General features: G+C 34.8%; 1 protein-coding gene across 42 annotated transcripts in view; it reads left to right on the forward strand.

Annotated features, from left to right (window-relative positions):
- RBFOX1 (RNA binding fox-1 homolog 1) overlaps positions 1–25,681 on the forward strand; it is a 1,354,570-nt gene that overhangs the window by 1,303,445 nt on the left and 25,444 nt on the right. For 38 of the 42 annotated variants that reach the window (XM_069809863.1, XM_069809866.1, XM_069809898.1 and 35 more), the window contains 2 exons: positions 8,921–8,960; positions 17,012–17,076. In XM_069809863.1, the coding sequence (XP_069665964.1) occupies positions 8,921–8,960; positions 17,012–17,076 (105 nt within the window). The remainder of the gene's footprint in view (positions 1–8,920; positions 8,961–17,011; positions 17,077–25,681) is intronic. The other 4 variants (XM_069809864.1, XM_069809865.1, XM_069809861.1 and 1 more) reach the window with 1 other exon arrangement.

Here is a 25,681-nt window from a genome sequence, read left to right on the forward strand (position 1 = left end):
AAATGCTGATACAGAAAGGTTTTGTATGCTGCATATGATACTTAAAAGCCCTAGCTTTGTCAAAAGATTTTCAGCTATTAAGAAACCAGGAAGTTTGGAAAATCAGAAAACTTAGCAGATCCCAGGCCAGAATAGTATTTTGTCATAAAATTTTGAAGCAGATATGCCACTACCTCTCTGTAGAGCAACCAGATCTTTCCGAGAAAGGGTCAGGAAGGGTTTTCAAAATCTTTGAGTGAAGGTGATGCCTCTCTCTCTCCCTGCCTTCGCTAAAATCCTGTTCAGCAGCTCATCTGCTCTCTCTGTGGATATCCCCTCGTAAGGGAGTTTGCAGCACAAGACCCTGTCGTCCTACTTCGTTACGGTAGAAGATGGGTGCCCTTCACTAGTTCCCTCAGTTCTCACAAAGCCTTTGTTCTATTAAGCCAAAAGGCGCGTCTTTTTCTAGACAAGTTTGCTAATCTAGTCAGTCAACCATTGAGCTAAATTTTCAGGGATATTTAACACAGGCACTTTGACCATTCCTTCACATTGGGCATTTATTACCTCTGAGAATTAAGATGCTCTAAAAATAAATATAAAAATGATGCCACAGAATCAGGTTACTTTGTAAAAGTGTATTCTATTTTTTTAAGCGTTTTGTGCAGTTTAATAAGCAAAATAATATTAATTTAATAAGCAAAACAGTATTGCCACTACTGGAGGAAGACACCATGATTTTTGAAGATTGCCTGAGTTACCTTTGGACAAGGATGGTGTCCCACCAAAGTTATTCTGCTGTTGCCCAGACTCTTATTTAGAGTTAGGCCAGGTATTTATACATGACAATGGTGGGAACAAGTTTAGAATGCCCTGCAAGAGCTGATTTCTGTCTGAATGTCTCAGCTACGAAATGGATGCTGCATAGAAGGAAAGTGGACTCTTTTCAACTCTGCTTAGTTTAAAAAGAAATTCTTAAATTTGAACATAGAGTGCAATATGTAGTGAGATAACAACATGGGTTACTACCAGTTTCATGATGTCATGAACATAATACCTTAGTTTAACACAAAGTCATAAAGTTATATAAGAAAATATATACCAGCTATGTGTGATACAGGTTTTGAGTTGGATAATACTTTTTTGTTAGTATTTGCAAAACAAGTCAATACTTTCAGACCAGTAAATAACTAAAATTTTCTTTAATTTAAGGGGCCACATGTGGGTGCTCTGTGTGCAGATGTGTGTGTTACATACATTTTCATAGTTTAGTTAGTACAGTGACTCAGCAGGAAGAAGTAAATTTCCAAGTGTAACACATCTATATTCTCATGTAATTGCGCTGCTTACTTTTGGCATTTTTAGCTAGTAAGTTAGATGTGTAAGCATTGCGAACTCCTGTTGTAAGTTAATACAGAAGTTTTGCGCTGCAGTCAGGTTCAGCAGTGTTTCGGAACTGGGTTCCAAGAGGTCAGCTCAGCACTCTTACATTCTTCTGCAGGATGGTTGGACAGTTCGGCTGGACAGATCTCACCTATTACCCTCATGACCTGTCCTTAAAGCTGACTTCAGAGGGAGCCAGGCATTGCGTCACTAAGAAGTCACATCTTCTCATTGTTCTGATGACTTCCAGCTGTCTGAGATGAATGAACTCTTGGTAATTTAGGGCTCACCTTGCCAGTCAGTATGTTTTCTAACACAATTTGACTCTGCAAAAGTTTTCAATTAGTAAGCTTTATCTTATTATAGATAGATCTCAGTTCAGATATTAGTCAGGTTTAATTTTCTCCATCCACCTATGCTTTATAAGGTGGCACTGCTTTCCGAAGCACAGAACAAATTTCCAACTTTTGCAATTCATGGATCAGTGCAGAAATAATACATACCTCTGTTGCACTGATCCACAGTTGGATTAATAAAGCTTTATGCTGAAATAATTTCTTTGGCCTAGTTTATTAGATCTTGTGCTAGTAACTTCACTGATACAGTAGTACAATTTGGAATTTCTTTGCAGTGCTTTGTTCTGTGCTCACCCAATATGTACTCTGACCTATCAAAGAAGAAAAAAGAAATTTTCATCAGAAAAAATCCTTAATCAGTGAAAATAAATTATAAGAATGGTTTTTTTCAGTCACAATGGGAGTAGGAGTCAAGGAAAATTACAGAGATAATAAAGAGATCACAGAGAATGAATCAACTTACAGAAGGAAGCAAACAACTTGGAATGTCATTTGTTGATAAGAAAAATGAAAAAGCTTTGAATGATATTTTGCAATTCATTTAGTAGCAATTTCTCATTTTTCTCTCAAGGAAGGAGCCCAGCCTTAGAGCCAAGCAAACAGTTTCATACTAAAATATTTTTAATCACTAAAAAAAAATAAAGACGTTTCTTATGTATAATGACATATGTAATTTTAATTATAAATTTACATTATATTCCAGCAACATTTAGTTAGAAAAATAGTGCTTTTCTTTTTAAAAAAAGGACCCACACGTAAGTGTAAAATATAAAGCCGAGGTTTGAAAGGACCTTTTACATAGTTTCTTTTTATTTCATTAACCTTAGAAAGCTTATTACTAAAATCAAATACAATACTTGATCTGAAATAATCTTCTTCACACTTACCTGTTTATATTGCAAAGGTTTGGAACTGAAACTGAATCATTTTTCTTTAAATTTGGAAATCAACTGTAAAGCTAGAAACATCTATTTCTCAGACTAGTCTGACATGCTGCTTACTAGTGTTGATCTCAGCAGCGCTGTCTCAGGATTCCCTGCTCTGTGACAAAAGCCTCCTTTCTGTTCAGTCTCCCTTGAATCTGTCGTTGTTCTTGTTCACTGGTGTCCTGTTTGATACTAACTGGGACATTTTTCTTAGAAAGGGTTTTTCAACAAAGTTAAGAAATGGAAATGAGTCCCAGGCTGTAAAGAAATCTGGAAGATCTTGTGGTCATTAGGCAAAACAAGTTCATGTGATTCACATGGAAAGCTCTCTTCTGCTGTGCCTCATGGTTACTGGGAAACAGCAAATATGGCAGACTTTGCTAGGTCTGAGGAAAATCGTTGATTATTGCCATATTCAAGGCCATTGTTGTCTTATAAATCAAAAAACAGCACACATGCTTTAAAATGTGTCATTTAAAAATGAAATCAGTGTTCATGAGATATGTAGCACTACATAAATAATTAATGCATCCTTTACTTGCGAGTGAGGCATTTCACTAATTCCTTGAGATAGCATCTTGTTTATTAGCTCAAGGAAAATACTTCATTTTTAGTATCTGTGGCATAATTTCTAATGCCTTGAAATACTACAATGTGCAGCTTATTCATAACTTTGTATGTATAATTCATTTGTGTACCATAAAAATCTACTGAAACTGAAATGAGGGAGTAAAGCTTCATTTGTGTGAGAAAACTGAATGCTGAAATTTAGAGTTTGGAGATCTACATGGCATAGGGAGCTAAGCTTCACCACTGTGCTGCCGGAGGAAGAGAGGCAAGAGATGGTCACATTGTGTATGGCATGAGAGGTGCATGGAGAGCAGAGCCCGTCCGTATAGGAGAATGTAGCTGTGAGCTATGAGCTATTGCCTGCTTATCTCAAGGGGAGCTCCGGGAACTTCACAGAAAGATTGGTGACTTGGTTGAGGAGAAAAGCAGTTACTATATTAAGCTGACCTTCTTTCTTGGAGCAGCTTCCATGTGGGAGGATTTGAGCTTACTGCTTCTTTGACCTTTCTTGCAGGCTTCTCTCTGGGTACTAGATAGTGTTTTGTACAAAATAATTTTTAAACGATAAAAAAAAAAAAAAGAAAGAAAATAAAGAAAAAGACGTCAATGTAAAAACCAATGTCTTCTTGGCTTGATTTGTGTCTTTCTAGGCTTATCTATTTTATTGACAAAGTGCCTACTAATGGTGTAAGAAATGCCCTAATAAAGCAGAAACTACTAGTAAACGTACTCATCTGACAGATTTCGGATGCAGTTGGCAGTACTTACATTGCCAAAAGAAAGGAGAAAGAAGCAGGTTTTGTTTTCTTTGGCAAACTACTGAAAGCAGGTGATCTGATTTTGCTACCTGTAATCACTTTTGAATTCTGCAGCAACTAGTACCTCAGCATTCTTGAAAATCATTCACCAAATAGTAAAGCATCATGAATATGATGTTCCGTCTTTATACTGCTGTCAAGAAAAGCACGTGTCACTATATATCTGGTAGTATAGCAGATATTAGTAGTAGATAGCAGTATTAGTAAAACTAATGAGAAGCCCTTCTATTCCAGCATCATTTGCCTCAAGTTCTTCACAAGTTTGGTGTGTGATGACCTTGTCCTCTCCGCTCCTTCCAGTTCTGATGAAGCTAACAGAGAATTAGCTTTCAGTCCATATCTTCACTTCTGGTGTCTTTCCTGGGAAAACAGGGGATAGCGATATGTTTTTTTTCTCTTTGAAAAGAAGAATATCCCTCCTCCCCCAACCTTAAATAAAATTGTGAAGTTGGGGAGGGTGGTGGAGAAGTAACAGAGACTATTCAGAATCTGCTCCCCTTTGTTAAAATAATTGTTTTGGAGTGCTACATTCTAAGAGATTCAAAATGAGAAAGAAGCTTTATTTTCCAACATCTTATTCAGAATTTAAGAAAAAGGGATAATTAATATAAGCTACTGCGTCTACTATGGTGGTTATGGTCTTTTCCAATACATTTCTTTGGGCTTACAGAAACTTCCTCTTACATTGGACTTTGTGCTTTATATATGTGTATATATATCTATATATGTGCAATTGTTAGAACAAAAAATGTGTTTTGCCAGCACATAGTGATTTATGTCTTCCAGCTTTGTTCTCTGCAGCAATGCCCTCAGTTAATTTTCCAAAGCAGATAATATAACTTGTTCGTTGCAGAAAATGTTGAAACTGGAAAGACAAGAACCTGGAATTAGAGAACATTCTAAAAAGTTGAAAGAGCCTCGTACAAGAGTTTCCGTTGTGTATTTACAACAGTGAAAGTTGTGTTATTAGGGTGTCAAAAGGTGTTACTTTAATTCTCAGTCTTTTCTTTGTTTTATTTTAAATAAGGTTGTAGTTGCGTTTCTTCTACTATTTGTTTTATGAAGACTTCATATAAAAGGTGACCCAAAACTGGAAAATATGCATAGGACAGTGAAGGTGACTACCAGCAATCAGAAAACTGAGAACTTTTGTTCCTCGGGTGCTTTCTCTTACTTGTTATGGAGAGAAAATAGCTAACTGTAACCATGATTCCTATCACAATGAATGAAATCATGATTGTAATGCCTGTTTGTTACACTGAATCAATACTCTACGCACTTAATCTGCCTTAGGTTATTTATGTTAACTTGTGCAGATTGTGTGTATGGCTGAGGGCCATATATACTCAGCTGCTATGAAGTTACTGAACTAAGATTTGTGCAGTCAAGAACTGTCTTCTTATGTCATTGATAGATTATCCAACCCAATCCTTTTGAAAGATGAGGATAGAAAAATTATAATGAAGACAGATGTATTCCTCCCTGGATATTATAAAGGTGGAATCTAAACTAGTAAAGAGGTTTTCTTAATATAGTTACAAAAAATGATTATAAGACACAGAGACTAAAATACAGCAGCTAAAATCATGCTAAAGCAGCTGTATAATAGTTGGTGAGAAAAGAGTTTCATATTGATAGAAAAATAATTTCAGGAAATGATTGCCACATCTGATGTTATTTAGATGCACATTTTCTTATTAAATCAAGATTTCTCTCTTCTCTGAGTTTTCCTTAGCACAATAAAATCATAAAATACAACTGAATAAGTCCCCCAAATTTGTTGTTCTTATTTTAATGCCTCCAGGTAGCGCATTAACATATCATCCATTCCTGGGTGAAGTAATTCAGATTTCAGTAACGTGGCTATTTCCAGACCCTGTGTTGGTTTACAAGGAACTCAAGATTTATCTGTCTGCCAAGACAATTTTTTGAATATAAAGTGTAAAAGGAGCTGTGGTGTGATGGGTCCCTGTGTGATGCATTCAGTCTGTTCCCATGCTTGAGACTTATCATCTGTTTTCTGCCTACAGCTTCGGAGAGAGAAAAGGGGATGATAAGCCAAGCAAATTACCCTTTGGAAAATTATATACTGAAGGAAAGAAAAGCACAAGAGCAAAACATAGCTCTTGATGTTTTACGCTTTGTCCTTCTGATGAAGGGTGCTATTAGAAAATACATTTGACTCCTCTGGTAAGATTCACTCGCAGGAGTCAACAAGTGACAAGGACAGTGAATAGAGAAAATATTCTCTGAAAAATCTATGAAAGTGTGAAGAATTACTTTTCTTCAAACTTCAAAAGAAGCAGATGATTTTATATTTAACATCACTATCATACTACAAGACCATATGGAGGAAATAAGACAAAATCAACTGATATCTTTTCATGGTGCCTGTCCTGCTTGGGATATAGTCTTTTGCCTGATTCTGTCGCTTCATCTTAATACTAACTCTGTTTAATGACGGAGTCATGCATTCATGTCTCTTTTTAGTGTTGGGTACTTCCTTCGGTATAATATTTATCAAGCAGTTGCATTTTTAGAATTCAAAATAAGTTTCTGTCAGTACATGACTGCGCGTTATATATAAAAGGAGGGCCTAGGTGAATGAAGTATCCTACCGGAAATTACGAGACGCACTTGGGAATTCAAATTCTATCAGCCCTTATTTGTCTTGCGACATCTTCGCTGTATGTCCACAGATCACCAAGAAGAGGAAGAAAAAAGGTCTCCTTTCTGACACATATTCTCTCAAAAGCATTATTTTCTGAATAGTAATGTTTAATAATAATTGAAAATGGTATGTTTTACTCTACTGTGGTGGGTTGACCTTGGCTGGCTGCCAGACCCTGACCCAGCTGCGCTCTCTCATTCCCCCTCCTCAAGAGTATAGGGGGAGAAAGTAAGATGGAAAAGCTCTTGGGCTGAGGCAAAGACAGGGAGATTGCTTACCGATTGCCATCACGGGCAAAACAGACTTGACTTGAAAATTAATTTCTTTTATTGCCTATTAAGATGCAGTTGGATGGTTAGAAGCAAAGACAGAACCTAAAACACCTTCCCCTGCTCCCCACTGTTCTTCCCAGGCTCAACTTCACTCCTTCATTCCCAACTCCTCCACCTCCTCCCAGCACGAGTGGCACACAGATAAGAGGAGCTGAGGGTTGTGGTTGAGGGGCCTCCAACTTCAGTAAACTTTGTATCTTTTGTATATCATCCCATAAAACTCCTTCCATGTTGTTCATGATTGTGTACTTGAACCTTGCAGTCACATGGAATGTTTTATTTCTTACATGCAAACAGGTATAAGAAAAACTTGTAATGTTTTAAAAGAATCAGAATGTCAAACCCAAAATGAAGGTACGCTACAATGTAAATAGCAAGCTCTCTGAAAGCTACCAGTGTAGACCAGGTTTGGCATATTTTACTCTGCAGACTTAATAAATAGAAAAATAGATGAGTAAAGGTCTGACCTTACTGAAGCAAATGGTAGACACTCTGATTTAAGTGGAGCCGAGTTTTCACACATTATTATTCCATAGCAAACTTTATCGTCAATGTGGTTTTATCAATGTGGTTTCTGTGCATGTATGCATATTTATGATTTTCTCAAGTGATTCTGACTTAGACACATACCAGCTCAGCCCTGTGGGTTTTGGTCATTGACCTCAATACATCACTTATATTTCTGACATGAAAATTCTTGTTGGAATTGCAAAACAGCTTAGGCTAGCAACTTGGTAATAACTATTATTTCCAGATAATAGTATTCCTAAATTGAAAATATTGTTGCAAAAGACCTATTGTGTGCTCTCATATTTAGCTCTCGAAACAGCTTGGGTTGATTCTGATATTGGAAATACCCATTTTAAGTTGCGGAACTGCCAAACGAATGTAAAATTGCAGGACTTGCGTAATGTGTGTAATTGGTAGGCCACTGTTGTGTACTTCCAGTTTTATCTAGTGTAATCATTTAAACCATCTTTGTCATACTATGTCATTTTTCCTGAAGGGTTTAGAATCTAAAATTTGAACTATTTACACTGATGATTTATCTTAGCTGAATTGCAGCAGTCTCTGGGTAAACTGTTAACAGCAATATAACGGTACTGCATTTTTCCAGATAAGTAGTAGTAATGTATCCAATCAAAACTGCAGGGGAGCTCAGAACTATTGGCATGTTCGCCAAAGTTGTAAAATGATAAAGTGAGGAAGGTTAATACTTTTTTCCTAAGAATAATGCCATGACATTCTTAACAGACCTGTTATCGCTATCGGAGATGTGTATTGAGCCAACAGTGCAGTAGCTATGAATACTCTCATCTCTGTGTACGTTGACGTATTGAGATTTGACCCAATGGGTAGAATACCACCAGTATAGTTATTTCACATATTCCTCTCACCATATAAACTTATGCTGTGTTTTGTTTTCCGTCTAAGTAGTGACAACTACTGCTTTGTTTCAGAGGGTTGACAAAATTGCAGGACAAGAAAGTGGTAGTTTAAGAGATAGCATTTTGTTAACTTATTAAAACTGATTGTAAGATTGGCCCACTGAAAATTTTTATAGAAAAGATGCTGCCAATATGTGGTTTCTTAGAAAAGAAGAAGAAAAAAAAAACCCCAAACCTTATCAAAAGTATTTTCCAATCCTGCCATGCTTTGCCTCTCCTTGACTAAGCATTTGGCATACTTTATAAGATGATGTATTCAGTACAGTTTCACTTCTGATAATTACTACCAACCTCCTTAACCAATGTGAAGATTGCCTTCCTTCCCCGCTCCCTCTGTTCTTGTGACAAGACTAACCTCAGCTGTGCAGGGGTTGGTGGCATTTGCATGTGGAAATGCACTAATATGGATGTTTTTCTTTGTGTGTGCATCCTTGCAGTGTTGTATACCAGGATGGATTTTATGGTGCAGACATTTATGTAAGTATTCATTGATGTGCATGCTGTCCTTGTACATTACCAGAGTCATTCTTTTTACAAGTTTGCTGCCTAGCTTGACTCTGTTTTGTCTATTTACCATCCTTTGCCTGTCAGAAAGAATTGAGAAGAATATCTCTCACATTGGAAGACCTTTCTGTTCATTACATCTATCATTGTTCAGTGGAGCTGAATTAACTCTTCAATCAAATGCTGAATGAATGCAAAAAGATGTGAAAAATGTGTGTGCGTGTATGGAGGGGCGTCTCCCTTCAAAATTGCAGTTCAAAGGAAAAATAAAAACAAAACAGAAACATTCTTCTGCAAATCCCCAAAAGCTCGTTTTTAAAAATCAAGGCAAGCTGAGTATTATTAACACCTGAACTATGAAAATACTTTATGGAGAGATACAGATTTCCCAAATACAGGCAACATTGGGTATATGTAAGTGCCATGGTGATAAGTAGAGCTTAATTACATAGTAAGTTTAAGATATGGCTCTCTATTGTCTGTAATCTGAGTAGACTTCCATCTGCTCTTTTAAAATCCACTTATTTCAATTTAAATAAAACGGGTAGACACTTCTCATGATATAAGAAGTGGTTATATTTGTCAGTAAGGATTTATAGTGCTGGATCTATCATTACCTACTTCACCTCATTGGTCACCAATTTCCTTTTAAATTTTCTTTTTTTTTTTTTTTTTTTTGCCAATACTGAAATTTTTACCCTGAATGTATACAGGGAGGCTACTTATGTCTGAGTATGCAAGAGGTTTCAGGTGGTTGAGGCTGAATTTCACTGTTCTAAAATAATTAATTCTTATACCCTATGTGTAGATAGAAAATATTTTACTGATACTCCAGTAATCGTTCACATTTGTTATTATTTTGATAAAGCAATCTGGACCTAAGTTATAGGTATCACCTTTATTTCACCAGAGAACTTTCTCTAACCTACCTGTACTTCTGTTGTACTGTGTCTGTTGAGATACAAAGAGATGGATGAGTTGAAATCAGTATGAATATTAAAAATTTAATAGGTAGTGCTAGAAAACATTCCTTGTATTTATTATCAGCAATCTTTTAGAACTATTTCCAAAGGAACAGATTTTTTAAAATAAATTTTATATAAAGAAGGAAAACAATTTGAATTTATGGATGAAGTAGGTTTTGTTTTTCTGATGGAGGTAGAAAGAGCCTGATGCTTATTTGAAAATTCATTTGTGTAGATTAAAAATATATTTAAAATAAATTAGCATGAGTTAAAATTCTCTCCCTATGTATTTATGTACTTAGTGATGTTATCAGTAACATATTGTTTACAACACATAAGAATCACCCATTTGCCAAAGGCTTACTCAAGTGTAGTATGCTGCTCTAATCTCACCTAAACACATTGCTGCTGAATTTTCAAGCTATATAGCATACATGGCACAGCGTGGAATTTCTTCAGGTGTGGTTTCCAATTTTCATATTTCTTCAAACTGTCAAAGGAATGTGACATCCATTTTGCTCAGTTTACCAACCTGAAAATCTGAAAGGCAACAAGACATCTTTCTCAGGATTCCTTAATGTGATAGTATAGGTGGGAACTAAAGTTAATGTAACTGTTCATAGTTCTGGAACCCACTGCTGCTGAAAAACAGGAATATCTCTTTTGTTCATTGGCAATAATATTTTTAGATGGCCTCACTCTCTCTAACAGACTTCAACATTTTTGGAAAGTGATTTCAATGAGGAGGATACTGAAGAAATTACTCATTTCTAATATAGCCTCAGTTTAGTTGTCTGGAATAGTCATGTGCATTAGAAATTGGAATAACTGTACTGGTGCGTTGGTTTTCACTCAGTTGCAGCCTTGTATTTCTGATTGTATTTCTTAGTTCTCTTAATGCAGCAGAACATTTGCCTTTGGAGCAGTTGACAGAATTAAAACACTCTTCTGGATTTTTTTTTTATAATGTACAAAGCTTATTATTTTATAATTCATTTTTCTTCACATTTGTTCTTGCTTGCGTATAAAACATTTTGCAGGGAAGGGAAAGAGATAGAGAGAAAACTGGCATAAATCAAAAGAAACCTTATAATTCACAATGTATTAGTTCTTAGTGTTAGTTTGCAGTGGACCAAGTTATTTACTGAATCCCAGTTGATTATGACATAGTTCTACTCAGCTTTCATTTTAAGTACAGAGCTGAAGCTTTGTGAAAGAACAAATGCTTTGTGAAAAGAAAAACCCAAACAAAAAAAATTAAACAATATAGGTTTTAATGGTAGATTGGAGAGAAAGGAACCTTAAAAATACCACAGGAAGCAAAACAAAAGGAACACAGTACTGAAAAGCCGAACCAAAAATATGCATTAACAAGTATATCAGAGTGGGTTTCATTCTGATATGATTACATTGCGTACTAACAGTAATATGGACCATGCCAATCTTTTCATAACGAGCTATCAGTATAGCCTTTGATGACTACATTTTGTGGAAAGGAAGGAGGGAAGACACAGAAAGATACTGCTTGGGTAAAAACTGCAGGGTGAGCCAAGAACAGCAAATAGCCAGAGCTGGTTAATATTAACCAGAGGAATAGAAGAGAACAGGAATATAAAAATAGGTGGAAAGTACAGTCTAAAATGAAAAGTCAACAGCCATGGTTCTAGATGTAATACAATATATTCTATATTTCATATAGTTCTATATGGAACGTAATAATGCTTCTGAAATAGCTGAGCTATTGAATTCCATTTCAAATGTGCCTTTGAGTAGGAAAAATAAAGGAGATGATTAGGAAGTAAGGAAGACCTTTTAAAATTAAGTATTGATTCACTGAGAGAAAAAGTCATTAAAAAAGAATTAAGGTTGCCTGCCAGCAAATATAGAAGTTCCTAGATGAAGATTGACACCTGTGAAAACAAGAAAATACACTCCACAAAATGAACAAAAATAGTAACAGACGCAGAAATATGCAGTTAGACTAATATCTCTACACTATTGCTCTGCTTTATCTTAAATCTGTTATTTTTTTTTTACCATTGTCATAAAGAATGTTTTCAGAACACGTCAGTCTTCAATCCACACCTAAAATGTGGGAAGGCTAAGAAATATGAGAAACTTCCAAACTCCGTCATCACCAGCTTCAGAAGTCCCTTGGTAATGCAGTTTAACCACGTGCATTAGTCAGTCTTTTTGTTCACAGTGAGATTTTCTAACTTGTTCTCAGGAATTTTGGACCTGTGATACTGCGTGAGAGTCCACGACAACATAGAAGTACATAGGTTTAAGATTTTTTTTCTGAGCTGCTGGTCAAGAATAAGGCATACTTTGGTAATCAGCAGTATAGAACAAGATTATCAATAGCCACTGCCATCGCCTTTAGCTCAAAGGTAGGATGCTATTGAGGGTGGAGCACGTATTTATTTCCCAAGGAAAAAGCAGCTATGATTATCTAAGCAACGCTCCCTTCATACTAGGTAGAAGTCCATTGATGCAGATGCCCTTAAAGGTGCTGTTCTAAAGTGAAAAGCAAGGATATTCAGTTAGCACTGAAGTCTTTCTTTTAAGTACCAAAGATTTTTGTGTTTTGTAAGTGGAAGAATGTGCCCTTTCCTGTGACTTGCAGGAACAGAATGAGAAGGGGAGAAATGACTTGAACCTTTCACATAGGCCTGTTCCCAAAGTTGAGCCAGCACAAAGAGGTGGTGGGTCATTCAGTTGTAATTCTCCCAGTCAAAGTTTTACTCCGTGAGCAGAACAAATACTGTTTAAACCTCAATATCATATGAGTGGAGGAAGAGGAAATTACTACTTCTACCTTCTATATTCTGCAGGGCTGGGTACAATTCATTCCATTTTAAACCCTTTCCTCTATTTGTAGCTAATAAGGCAGGTATAACGCTCAATAGTAGAGAAGGTTTTGAACCTTGATTAATTTATGTTTACAAAACACTTTGAGATCCTTGAGTGAAAGGAAGTATACGAAGTAAAAATTGAGGAAAAATAATTCTCACCATTCACGTAGAATGTTAAATATGTTAGGAACAGGAAAAACTAACGAAAAAATACGCATCATTTAGAGTCACTTAGTTTATCTCTGCAATAAACACTGTCAGTACATTTGAGATCAAGATAAAAAAAATAATTTAGGTATTTTAGGAGGAGGTGAACACATGTATACATGGTTTTGTGTTCTATAGATGTGTGTTTGTATAACTCGTTTTTGTGGAAATTATTTTTATTACAGATATACAAACTTTACTTAAAAATTCACATGCATTTGATTTTCTGTTCACTTCCATTTTATCATATCTTATCTAAAATTTCTGCGATTTCTTTCTAAAATCGATTAAGATTTCTGTGTAACAATTGGCTACTGACCTTCCACTGCTCTTTTTTCAATTTGCCTGAGCCACAGAGATGTACGAAACATTGAAAGGAAAATTGTATTGAGTGGCTCTGGGGAATTTGTCTAAACTCCTTCCTTACATTTTTATTTCCATCCTTCTTTCCTTACTCATTCAATTCATTAAATTTCTGTTTCTTTATAGAGCAGTATTGCAAGAGCCTGTGTATGGCAATAAGTTACCACAGGTATGACATACTGACTGATGGAAAAAAACTCATTACGCTGAATGTAGACTCTTGTAAAATCATACTAATACTCAAATAATTATGTGGGAAAATGGATTCTGTGTGTCTAAATGATAAGAATAGTCTAGCAGTTGCATTTTATTTTCCAGATTGTATCACAAAATCACAGATATTCTTCATATCCCATGAAATGCAACAGTTACTGTTGTGAGTGTGCCATTCAGTATTTTATGCCAGTGAGATGTATTTCTGTATTTGCACAGTGAGTGTTTTGAGTCTATACTTAATTTTTTAAGACAACGTAAGCTGCTGTAACGTTGTGTTATCGTTGTTTTGGAAGTAGCAAATATGGGAGCACAGATAAGGCAGTAGATATTTTTTCATTATTTTAGCTGAGTTTATGATTTCAGCTGAATTTTCAAAATAATAATTTAAAGCATAGCAGTACTTTCTATTTGAATGTACAGAGTGAGGGGGAAAAAGCATTTCTACAACATAGGAACTGAAAAGTGTTTTTTATTATTATGTAATTATTACATAATTTTGCTCTAAATATTTTATTTTGGAATATAGTCTAAGGCGTGAAGATAAATATTTAATATATTACTCCAGAAGTTTATATGTAGTGAATACTACTAGTGTATTCTTCATCTAAGATATCAGCCAAGTTCAAAATCGAGAAAAATTGTAAAGCAGAACTTGCCACAGAAGTTTAGAGTTCAGGGGTTTGAATCAGATTCCCGTCCTGATTCCCAATATAAAGCGTACCTTCAAGTATTTTGTTACTGCAGTGATAAATCATCTAAAGTAACTGAAGTAAAACAATAAGAAAACTTAGTATCACACCAAAACTGCAGTACACAAACCCCATCAAAATAATTTGTGTAAGAATGTTTTTATGTGCAATTATATGATAATTATATTAATATGAAATCATGACATGGGCTGGTAGGGCATTATGATTTTCCTGATAACCAAATGCATCCTGTCTTTTAGTTCTCCAAAGAATTGAGGCAAATTCAATAACTTCGATCCCTTTTTATTTTTATTGCTTTAGACTCAGTCTTTCCAGGACTCTCACAAACGCCATACTGACTGTTGAATGCAAAGCATCTCAATAAAGTTCAGAGTTGAGCTTCATTGTTCAGCAGCAATTCTTTGATGAAAGCAAATGAAGATGTAAGCAGAAAAGGAATCTCTTGTATTTAGGAAGGAAGAAAGGGTCTGTCTTCACAGACTGACCAATTTTTAGTGATAGTTAAATAAAGGAAGGGAAAACAATCCTCATGGAGTCTACCATCCGCAGATTTAAAACCAGCCAGTATGTGAACAGCCTGTCTCATTTTTGTCTGATTAAGAACACCGAAACAGATTGATACTTCTCATGGTGGCCCGTTCTCAGTTCTGTACGCAGTGGGAGTCATTATGTGCATAGTTAGATTGAAATGAAGTGGCTCTCACATTTAAATAAGGGGGTTTAGAAATGGAATACAGGACAAGTGAAGAAGTCACACACGTGGCGAACAGAATCATGTCATACTGCAGAATGACTTGCAGTCTGCCACACATTTTCAGGACTGGATCATGCAAACAAGTTTACTATCTTCTTTATACTTTTACTCCCTCATATCAGCACTCAGAGAAAAAATGAAAAGAAAGAAAAAAAAAGAAAAAAAAGGTGCTATATTTAGCACTCAAAAGCAAGAAGGGAGAATGGATGATTTTGTATAATCTCTCACCTTTCTCCTTGTAGCAGAAGCCAGAACAAGTGTGCAGCTTGCATTATCATCCCTCAGCCTCACAGTTTACTGGCTCAGTTTGCACTTGGTGACATTATTTGACATCTGATTGCCTGTATGCACATACCTGCGAGCAATATGTGCCTATTATACATTTTTGACAGTAATAGCCTTCTATTGGTTTATAAAAATCAAATGATCTGAAATGAGAAAGTATTTCGTCTCAATGCTTCCATGCTTGCACAGAGAAGCAGCTCACTGCAAAAGAGCGAGCGTAGAGAGTATTATGAAAGCCCCTGCCTTATTCCAGCGGTTGTGTGACACGATTGCTGCTGGCAGGGAACTGACCACGAGTCGGGAGGTAAATGTACTGTTCTCTGTGTGAGCGCTTGAAAAAAAATCAGAATGACTGTTCCTCAAGCAAGTTGACGATTCAAAGCCTGGAGTTTCTAATGAGCTGTCAGTATATGTAAAACATATATTTATTCTTAGGGTGGCGTAGCGTTATCAGCTGAAGGATTGATTTCCCAAACCAACCCGCTTCCAATCTTCAAACCAACAAGGGTTTACACACATTAGGGATGGAATTGATTCCGCCAAGCAAAGTAGCAGAAGGGGAAATAGCTTGTAAAAGTAGTTGAGATTTCTTTTTCTGGAAAGAGTGAATTTTTATTTGTAAAATCAAAATAGAAACCCCACAAAAGTTTCTGCAGTAGAAATGTACGCCTGTTACAGTAAAGGTTGACACACTGTAGCCTGTTCTTCATGCTTCAGCATAATAGCTTGTGTGAATGCAGCCTTCCAAAAAAAAAAAAAAGGAAAAAATCAATCCGTTATGGCAAACAGTTTAGGAAAAGAGTGAATTTTATTCAAAGCTGAGTGATCTGATACTTTCTTATTCAACTCTTTGTTAAGGTGGGGGAAGGTGGGAAAGGAAATACAAAAGTCCCCTGTCCCAGAGGATTATGGGGTGGTGAATTCTAATTGGGACGTAAATCGTGTTTGTGTTATCTGTGGAGACTGGCCTGTGTTTGTTAATTGGCATGCTGAGATCATTTTGAAATGGTTGATATAACACCGTGGTCCATTGAACAGGAAGCTCTGCTGTTTTCACAGTTTGATAATCAATGCATCACTGCACACAATTCCTTTCAAATGTGTGTTTGTTTGTCCTGTTTGCTTAATTGAACATCTGCAATTACTGTTACATACAACTGAATGTTAATTCATGGAAGAAGAGAATTTTGCTTCTTCATTATAATTTTATGTATAAATTGAAACCTATGTAATGTTAAGTGTTAACTGAGTGCGCAGATTCATAGGTTTAATCAACCAGACGTGATAAATCATATTTTGTACAAAAAAGAATTGATTATTAGCTGAATTTTTCTTTTAAGTTCAGCATCGCTTTATTAATATACATACACCTCATTCATAAGAACAATTGCTACTTGAAAACTTGTGGAAGACTACAGTATTGTCTTGTAAAAAACCTTACATTGATGAATACAGTTCATTGCTTTTTCCTGGTCTCTGGGACAAATCTTAACAAGCACAAGTTTGTGGTGATAAATTCTGCTTAACGATTCACTGACATATCTCCTACGTATTTAACCCCTTAACTGAACTTACAGCATGAGAGTACTCTTTCAGTTGTTGCTAAGTTTTGCAAAATGTTATTTAAGGTGCTGTAGCAATCCAGTTAGAGCGTGAGTTTGTGTTTCAGGGTGGTTATGCTGCCTACCGGTATGCCCAGCCTGCCACTGCCACTGCAGCTGCCTACAGTGACAGGTAAGACCTCATTTACTGCTAATAAATATTTGACCAGTGGAAGTTGAAGATGATTCTATAAATTTGCCTTGTTGAAGTCTCATAACTGTCTTGTTGCTCTGCAGATAATTGTGATATCTAAAGCAGGCTGTTTTATTATAATCCATGAATAGCCATAAATTGAGAGATTTTAGGCCTTAATTGAGAATCAGGCATGAGATGTGCACATTCCCAAGCTGTAGATCATTCAGTTAATGTCTGTGACCCTTGTACAATGTAGATAAATATATGTACAGCTTCATGATGGTCTGCTGCTAAAGATCATTATTCGTCTTAGGAGTATTATTTCAGTTGATTTAGAACCTGAACCTATTGAGTGCCCTCAATTCTCATTGACATTGTTTTAGTCAGTGGAAATCGAGAATGAACTGTGTCTAAGCTTGAACTATCCAAGGCAAAACAATATTTTTTCCATTTGTTTTCTTTCCAGGCATTTGATTTTTTGAAACACCGAAAAAAGAATTCAGTTATTCTTCTTTTGCTCTGTATTTTTATCCTCAAAATGTAAACCACATTTGGTGGAAATAATACCAGGAATAAAAGATTATTAAAATCTGCATAAGAGAAACATGCAAAGACTTAACTTCTGTAAACTAAAAGCAATGTCGCATAAATTAACTTGTCTTCTTGCAAGATGAAAACTGGGACCCCTTTGAAGTCGATGTCTAAATTGCTGTTGACTTCAGTAGGAACAGGATTTTGTCAAATTGCATAAAATTAAGTCTTTGCAGCGTGTGGACAAGATTTTGTAATGAAAAGAAAGACTATCCTATGTTTTCTTCATAAACTGTACCCTTAACAAAATCTATGCTATCTTTAGTACTTTTTGAGTACTTGGAGAGTGTACAGTCCTAAAGGGAGGATGTATATTGTGAAAGACAGATACATGCATGTATTTTGCTTCACAATAGCAGCGAGAAGTAAGGTCACACTTCACAGTTCCTGATACAAGGAAATTTTCCCTTGGAATCATGGAGATAATTTCTAAAGTCTTGATTACTATTGAAAAATTTCTTTAGATGCTAAATTAGACATCGTTTTAAATGTTTCTGCTTCTTAAAGAAATCAACAGATTAAGAAATTTCAGTGAACTATTTCTTAGATTGAAGTGCTGTTCATGGATTCTGTATTTTTAGAACAAAGTACCATGGTATGAATGTTACAATGCTATGCATGCATATTTGCCTTTCAAATGCTTATTCTGGGTAATGAAGACCTGTTTTTTAAAGTTATGTGAATAAAATAATTTGCATGTATGGCTGAGGCATGCTGTGTCAGACAGGTAAGCAAGTTACTTTCTATTAATTTTGGATCAGTAATATCAAGTAGATATGTGCTGTATGCACTTTGTTCACGATGTACTATTTCTACTTAGGGTAACCTACAAAGGTGAAGTGCTACTCAGTAGTTTCATTTCATTTCCACAAAGGTGTGTTAGCATGTCGCAGCTCTAGTATTTTTCTGTGAGCTTATAATGCCAAGCAATTCCTGCTTCTAAAAACTTACTAAACTGAAAGGACAAAATTATAAATAACCTCCTGTGGTTAGTAATTTTTTGCCAGATATCGTTCAGGTGTCCCTGGATCATTTTATAGGGTGTTTATTCCTATGAATAAATTAATTTCTGAAAACCTGTATGTTGCATACAGAAACTGAACAATATCAAGATGACTTTTAAATGCTTTAATTATGACTTAATGTGCCTTCTCATAAAACAAATCAAATGCTGTAAGATAAAACATCAGTTGGTCACATGTTCTGCTATGGGTAGAGAGTCAACATCACCAAGAGTTATGCTGACAAAAAAAAAAAAAGGATTTGTCTAAGAAGATAGTGCTCTTAAATGCTGTAAAGGAAGCTTGAGATGGCATCAGTAGTAATGCAGTTGTTATAACCCTTAATTATTTTTTTGGAAAAAATGTCTAATTTTCAGATACACTTTGTGTATAATTAGAATTGTAATAACCTATCTTTGCTTGCATAATTTTAAATATCTTAAATGAATTTTATATCTTTTGGATTTTTTTTAATTTAGCTTCTCTTTTTAAATGTGGGTAACCCTCATCTTCGATCTACTTCCCCCAAATGAATATGGTTTCTTGTCTTAATTACGAATATTGCAACAGAATTTCTTTGTGGCAGAATCCTAAAACTAGCATAGAGAACAAAACAAATAACAATCTGCTCAAACATTTCTTTGCATATGGGAAACTATGTGCAAACATGGATACCTGTGATTACTCACAACTACAGTTTGCTTAATTTGATTACTTTTCATTCATTATTTAATGAATTTAATTTAGCAACTTTTGTGAATTATTAATATTGAAAGTGCTGAAATATAGTTCAGTACAACTGCTTGTATCTTTTCTTCCCAATGTAATAATCATCTGCTATCTTCTGACAATATTGAAGATTCCATATCTCCTTATACACCACTCTTATTTAGTGTTGATTTGAGCCCCTATTTAATTTAATTACACGTTAAATATATTTGCTGTTTACGTGTAAATAATGCCCAGAAAAATGATGTGAGGCCCAGTGAGTATGTACTGTTGAAGCAGTGACATATCATGGAAATACTACTCCATATTAATTTAAAAAATTTTAAAAAGCTCATATACATGATGAACGGCAGTGTTCCATATTTGACATGCTTCTTAAGTCAGGAGATGGAAAGAGGAAATCTTTAGATTGGAGACATGTTTTGGTAAATTAAAAAGAAAGGTTAACAGAAAGATTTGGGACTCCAGAATCAATACACCAAGTCAATGGATAATGATTACTGTAAGAGAGTTCTATTGTGAAGAAATGCAATGGTATCCTTGTTTGTCACAGCTGGAAATATTGCTGGAAATAGGCAAAGAACAGATATATAAGGGAGAATCAGGTGGCAAGGAAATCTCATGAAACAAATCAATGCAAACCCCTAAGTATTTGTTCAGGACAAATCATGTACTCCTAAAAACAATTTCACAATGGAGGAAGACCTTGCAGATTTCTCCAGTTGTTTCTTAGGACTGTAGAACAGAAACAACAAAAAGGTACATTTTTGTTTATTTATGAAGCAATATAATCACTGAATATGACTTTAAAAAATTTAGATTTGGATTTCTATACAGTGCGATCTATCATCGTACTAAATTGCACTTAAAGATTTGAAGCTCTTTGCAGAAATGGATCAAAGAAAATCATGTTTAAATTTCCAATATTTAAAATATTTCTGATAAATTTTCTGATTCTTATAAATGATAAAAGGAGACCTACTGGTCTCTGTACGTTCTTCACCATTCTGGAGCTTTGCCTGCCAAACTCTTTAAACTGAGAGTGTTTGGAAAACAAAGTTGTAAGGATGTGCAAAAGATATTAAATCAGATGTTAACAAAATGTTTGTACAGCTTTTATTCAGCTTTCATGTAATATTTTAAAAAAAAAAAATAAAAATATAGTGGTTAGATTTCTGTCCAAGTCTGAAGAAAGCGAAACTAGCAAAGTCATCAAGTTTTAGATTTATGAGGTAGAAAGAGTCAAAGCATGGCAGTGGGGCGTATTGTCATTTTGTCATTGCATGTTCACTTGATGTTGCTAGTATGTCTGTAATGCTGTATTGGATTTGACAGATCCATCACATAGCTCAGTGAATGGCTTGCTTGAATTAAGCCGATGGGCAGACTTATTCACATTGATTGGCTATTGGTTTTGTGTTTTATGATTTGATTATTGCATCTTCGATCGGAGTAAGAAAAATGTTCCTTTCTTGCATATTAACTTTGTCAGCAATATTTATGAAAGTGTATATGGTAGTATAATAAAACAAACCCCCAATAATAGTAAACTAGCCTTGTCTGAAAGGCAGAGTCATTTTGCTTGTACTGCTTGCTAACCCTGTTATACTTAATAATAATTATGTGTGTCTATATATGTATGATTGTGTATTCATATATATACACACATTCCCCATCCATCACCCACCCACAAACAGGCACACACAGGCACATGCACACAAACACACACGTGTGTGCGCGCACATATATACACACAGAGGTATTTTGCTCTGAGTGTAATTCCCTTTTTCTAACACAGTGTCAAATTTAAGTCTCACTACAGACAATGGGAAGATTCCCATTGACTTCTTTGTTGTCTGGATTAGATCCTTCATCACTGGAAGCTGACCTCTTTTTTTCACTAATCTTTTTTAAAAGCAAATAAGGCATAATCCAAAATATTTTGCACATCGTATAGTAGTATAAAATATATTCTTTTTTTTTTTTTCCACTATCAGTTTATGTTACATGTTCTGTGGTCATACATAGGTTTTTGTATGAAATTGGAGACAGGAAATTTTGTCATATGGAAGTTATGTATCTTCCAGATCTGAAATCTTACTCCCGGTAAAATCCTGATATGCTAATCGTTTACATTTTTAACGTGGAGTATTCATTTTTGTCAAAGTACTAGTGTCTACAGAGATATAATTTATTAAATTTTCCAGTTCTCTTTGGGCAAGTAGTTGAGAGTAATACTTGATATTTGTGGTCAGATTATCCTAAAATACAATAGGTACAGATTTGATTTAATTGGAAACATGCTCATTAAAGAATGAAAACTTAGAATGAAGAATAAAAATACACAAAATATAAAATGTGAGCTTCTGTAGATGGAGGTGATTTTCTTGTATATTGTAGACTTTAAGATCCTGTATTTTATGAATAAACAATGAAACCCACTGTAGTTTTACTCAAATTATTTTCTCTTATTGAGGATCTTACTAGTGATATATAATAAAAATTAAGGTTTTGAGAGCATATAAAATATAATAGCATCTTCAGTCAGAATTTAATTTTTCCATTAAATAATTTTATAGAAGGATAAATATTTTAAAATGTAGTACTTCATTCATGTCATGATCGTACTGTCTAAGATTTAGGAAAAAGAGCTTCTATACACAGTTTTAATTTCTAAACTAATCGGGTTGGAAGAGGAAAAAGAATAGGATGTAGTGATAACCTTACTCTTCTACTCCCAGCTGGAACCTTCAAACCTTTTTGAATTTTGATATACAAGTTGAATCTTGAGAAATGGAGAAGTTTGGGGGACAAGATGATACATAAGCAAGAATCGTATAGCCCATATCCTAGGCTACGCAAAGTTTGAGAATGAGAAGGATCAGTTAGCATCTTGACCAGGTACAAAGGTGGTGTTTAGCTTCTGTAACAGCAATAATAGAGATTATATTTAACACTTTTCTTCTTGAAATACTTAGGTTTGATGTGGTGATGTTTGATTGGTCTAGTTTTTTCTGGATAGCCTGTATGGTAGCTGAAGCTTGTTTATTCCCTAATATTGCAAATAAAAATCAATTCATTCACTTTGCTGTTACAGAGACGTAATGGATTTGGGCATCTACCTGTTAGGCTTGTATGTCTTTTTGTCTGTATCTGACCTGTGGCAAACTAAAGGATCACTGGTATCATGTTAATAATTCATAATCCATATTCATCACTCAGATCACAGTTTGGGGAATGACTGGAGCATATGACTCATGTTATAGCCATAACAGTACCTTTTAGTGAAGGAATTAGAAAGTAAATGTGGGTAACTACGAATAAAGAGAATGTAGTAGAAAAAAATAATCAAAGAGTTTAAAATTCTATGAACAGGGAGTTTCACGTAGAGCAATTTGATAGGAATTTCCTGAAATAAAAGCGTATTGCATAGAGTGCTTTCTAATGATTGAAACATGGTTCATTCTAATATATTGTAGGTGTAACACTTTTTGGGGGAGACACAGCAAGTCATATTACTGTAGGAAAACATGGCAACCAATTATATTTCCTAAAAATATAATCTCCTACCAAGTCTAGAAAGCTACTTTGTATACTTCATATATATTTTAATACATTCCTCTAACTTTGGTAGAATTAACATGTTTTCTGATACTTTGAGGGCTTGATTCACCTGTGTGTAATATCACTGTTCATATAATATCCATGTGACTATCAAAACTACTCCACTAGTTCAAAACTGAGGTAGTGAAAAAGCTTAGGGTTCCTGGCCCACAATGATGGTAAACACCGATTATGAAACTTTTAACATATCAGAGCTTGTATCCTTCATACCCTGCTTCTACTTCTCTTTACTATAATTTCCATTCTCCTTCACTGTAATATGAGGGGCTATTTTAAGAATCCCCATAGACAAGGAAAGGCTTGGCTTTTACTGTAAAATCTGGTTTGACACCCATGCTGGAAATCATGAAGAAAAAATTGAGAGAGAAGGTAGAGGAACACTAAAGTCTAGATTTCCATACCTGGCTTCCTAAAGTGCTCCAAGTTTAAAGATGTTGAGTACTTTTGCTGCCAGTTTTTTCTTGAACATAGTGGGAGCTGTTAAATGTTTATCATTAAAAAAAAAAAAACACAAAAAACCAGTGCACCTATTCCGACATTTACATATCAACTTCAGTACCCTTGTTTTATTTTTGTTTAATAGATCTAGCCTACATCAGGTTATATAGCATGAGTTTTAACTTAGGGGTTTCTTACTTTAAAATAAAAGTTCATAGTAAATAACTGTGATTATGAATATATTCCTCTGATGCATTTTCATGCATGCTTTTCCTCTAAAAAGCAGAAAAGAAAGGATTGGTTAACATTTTAAAGTAGGAATTATCTCATTAATAGTTCATACAGGCTTCTTCACTCTAGAGAATATTGAAAGAAAGTGTGACTTTAAAATTTTTAAGTGTGTTGTATTCAGCAGACTGGATAAATATGGAGTTAGGGAGTTACTGAAATATTGATTCCTACTCCAACAGACCAAAACTGTTACAGTCTATTGGGTCAATGCCTGTGACATGATAGACCATAACAGTTCCTTTGGACATGTCAGTGTCTAATTATACACTTTTTAGTTTTCAGATCATTGACTTGATAGACCACAAAGAGGCAGATTAGAACATACTCTAAGTATTGTCAACCTGAGTGCTTCCACTGTGAGTGCTTTAAAAGCAAGAAGGAATTGAGAGCATTGTGAGAGTCAGGGAGAAGTTGAAGGTATGAAATGTTATTAATAAAATAGGGAATTAATTGGATATAGTCTATTTGGATTAGCCATGTAATTTGCAATGTGTTTTAGGCAAGCTGAGGAAGTATTAGAAGAACAAACTTAAAATGACTGTGTAGATGAAATTAATCACGAAAGAGGCAATTTACACTCTTGCATGTTTTTACTGTAGTGTTTCCCACCTCAAAGGCATCTAAAGCATTTGATTAGGTATTTAAATAGAACTTTTTTTCACATACCTTTGGGCCTGTCAAGTTTCTAATACTCTAGGAACACACCTGTGGCAAAACAGCAGTTTGTAAGAATACTGCACAGCAGGAAGGGGAGCAGAAAGTTTGCCCATGTATCCTAAAGAACAACTTTGTTTGTGAAAACTGCTATAGGATATTTCATATACAGGCAGAAAAAAGTAAGGTCTTCATTTAAACCAAACGTGTACCAGCCTCCAAACTTCATTTTATGTTTCTTGAATGCATTCTTAAATAATCCTGGCAAGGTTTTCATATATATCTGGTATTTTAGTTATAATATGAAAAAATGATGTTGTCAAGTAATTTGTAGTGTCATTCAAACCTTCCAATAATTTAAAGGGAAAGAATTGTTGTTATTCATAATTGCTAAAGAAGTTTATAATTATACCTCTGTATATCAGGAGACTTTATTGTGGATAAAATGGTGGTTACTAGTAAACCATAATAATCGTTATGAAATCAGAAACAAATATGAAGTATGTTCTAATGATACATTGTTTTAAAGATGACATGATATACATAAAGAATAAATCCCCCAACTAAATAAATATATACTATGTATTTTACTGGATAAAATACTAATTCTTTACACAAGGCCGACTTCAAAATGCTGTACTGTTTGCCCTAAAGAGAGTGAAAAATATGTCAAAAATATAGTAATAAATGAAATTTTCAAATATAAATGATAAAACTTCAAAAATAGCCTTAATTTAGCAGTCATGGATCATACTGACATCAGTTTACATTGCTGACACCAAGCACTTCTGAAGTGAAGTTACTTGATTACTTCTTCAAGGATTTAATTTTAGTGTGTAGACTGTGTTAATCACAGTAAAAGGCAAATAATCTTAGTGCAGTTATGCCACTGACATCACTATGAATTCAACTATGATTTATGTGGTGCTCAGAATTTCGCATATTTGTTTTAGGTTTCATTTTAAAATGTTAAGATCCACTTAAAAATCATCTGTGTTCCTCTTGCAGATAAATATGCATATTTATACTATGTATATTGTATTATTAATAATAAATACATTTATATTATGGATAATATATTATGTAATCCTTCATACATAGAAAAATTCCACTGATACAGCAGGTAATATGAATTAGAACTAAACGTATTTGTATAGCTCTGATTTAAAAAATAAATAAATCAGCAAATAAAATGTGTAGAGTTAAAATGTAGGTGAAAGGGCTACTGATTTTTCCACTGGTTGTGATGTAAGACATTGTCCACATTTTGGCAA

The sequence above is a fragment of the Haliaeetus albicilla genome, chromosome 22, assembly GCF_947461875.1.
Source record: "Haliaeetus albicilla chromosome 22, bHalAlb1.1, whole genome shotgun sequence".
NCBI lineage: Eukaryota > Metazoa > Chordata > Aves > Accipitriformes > Accipitridae > Haliaeetus > Haliaeetus albicilla.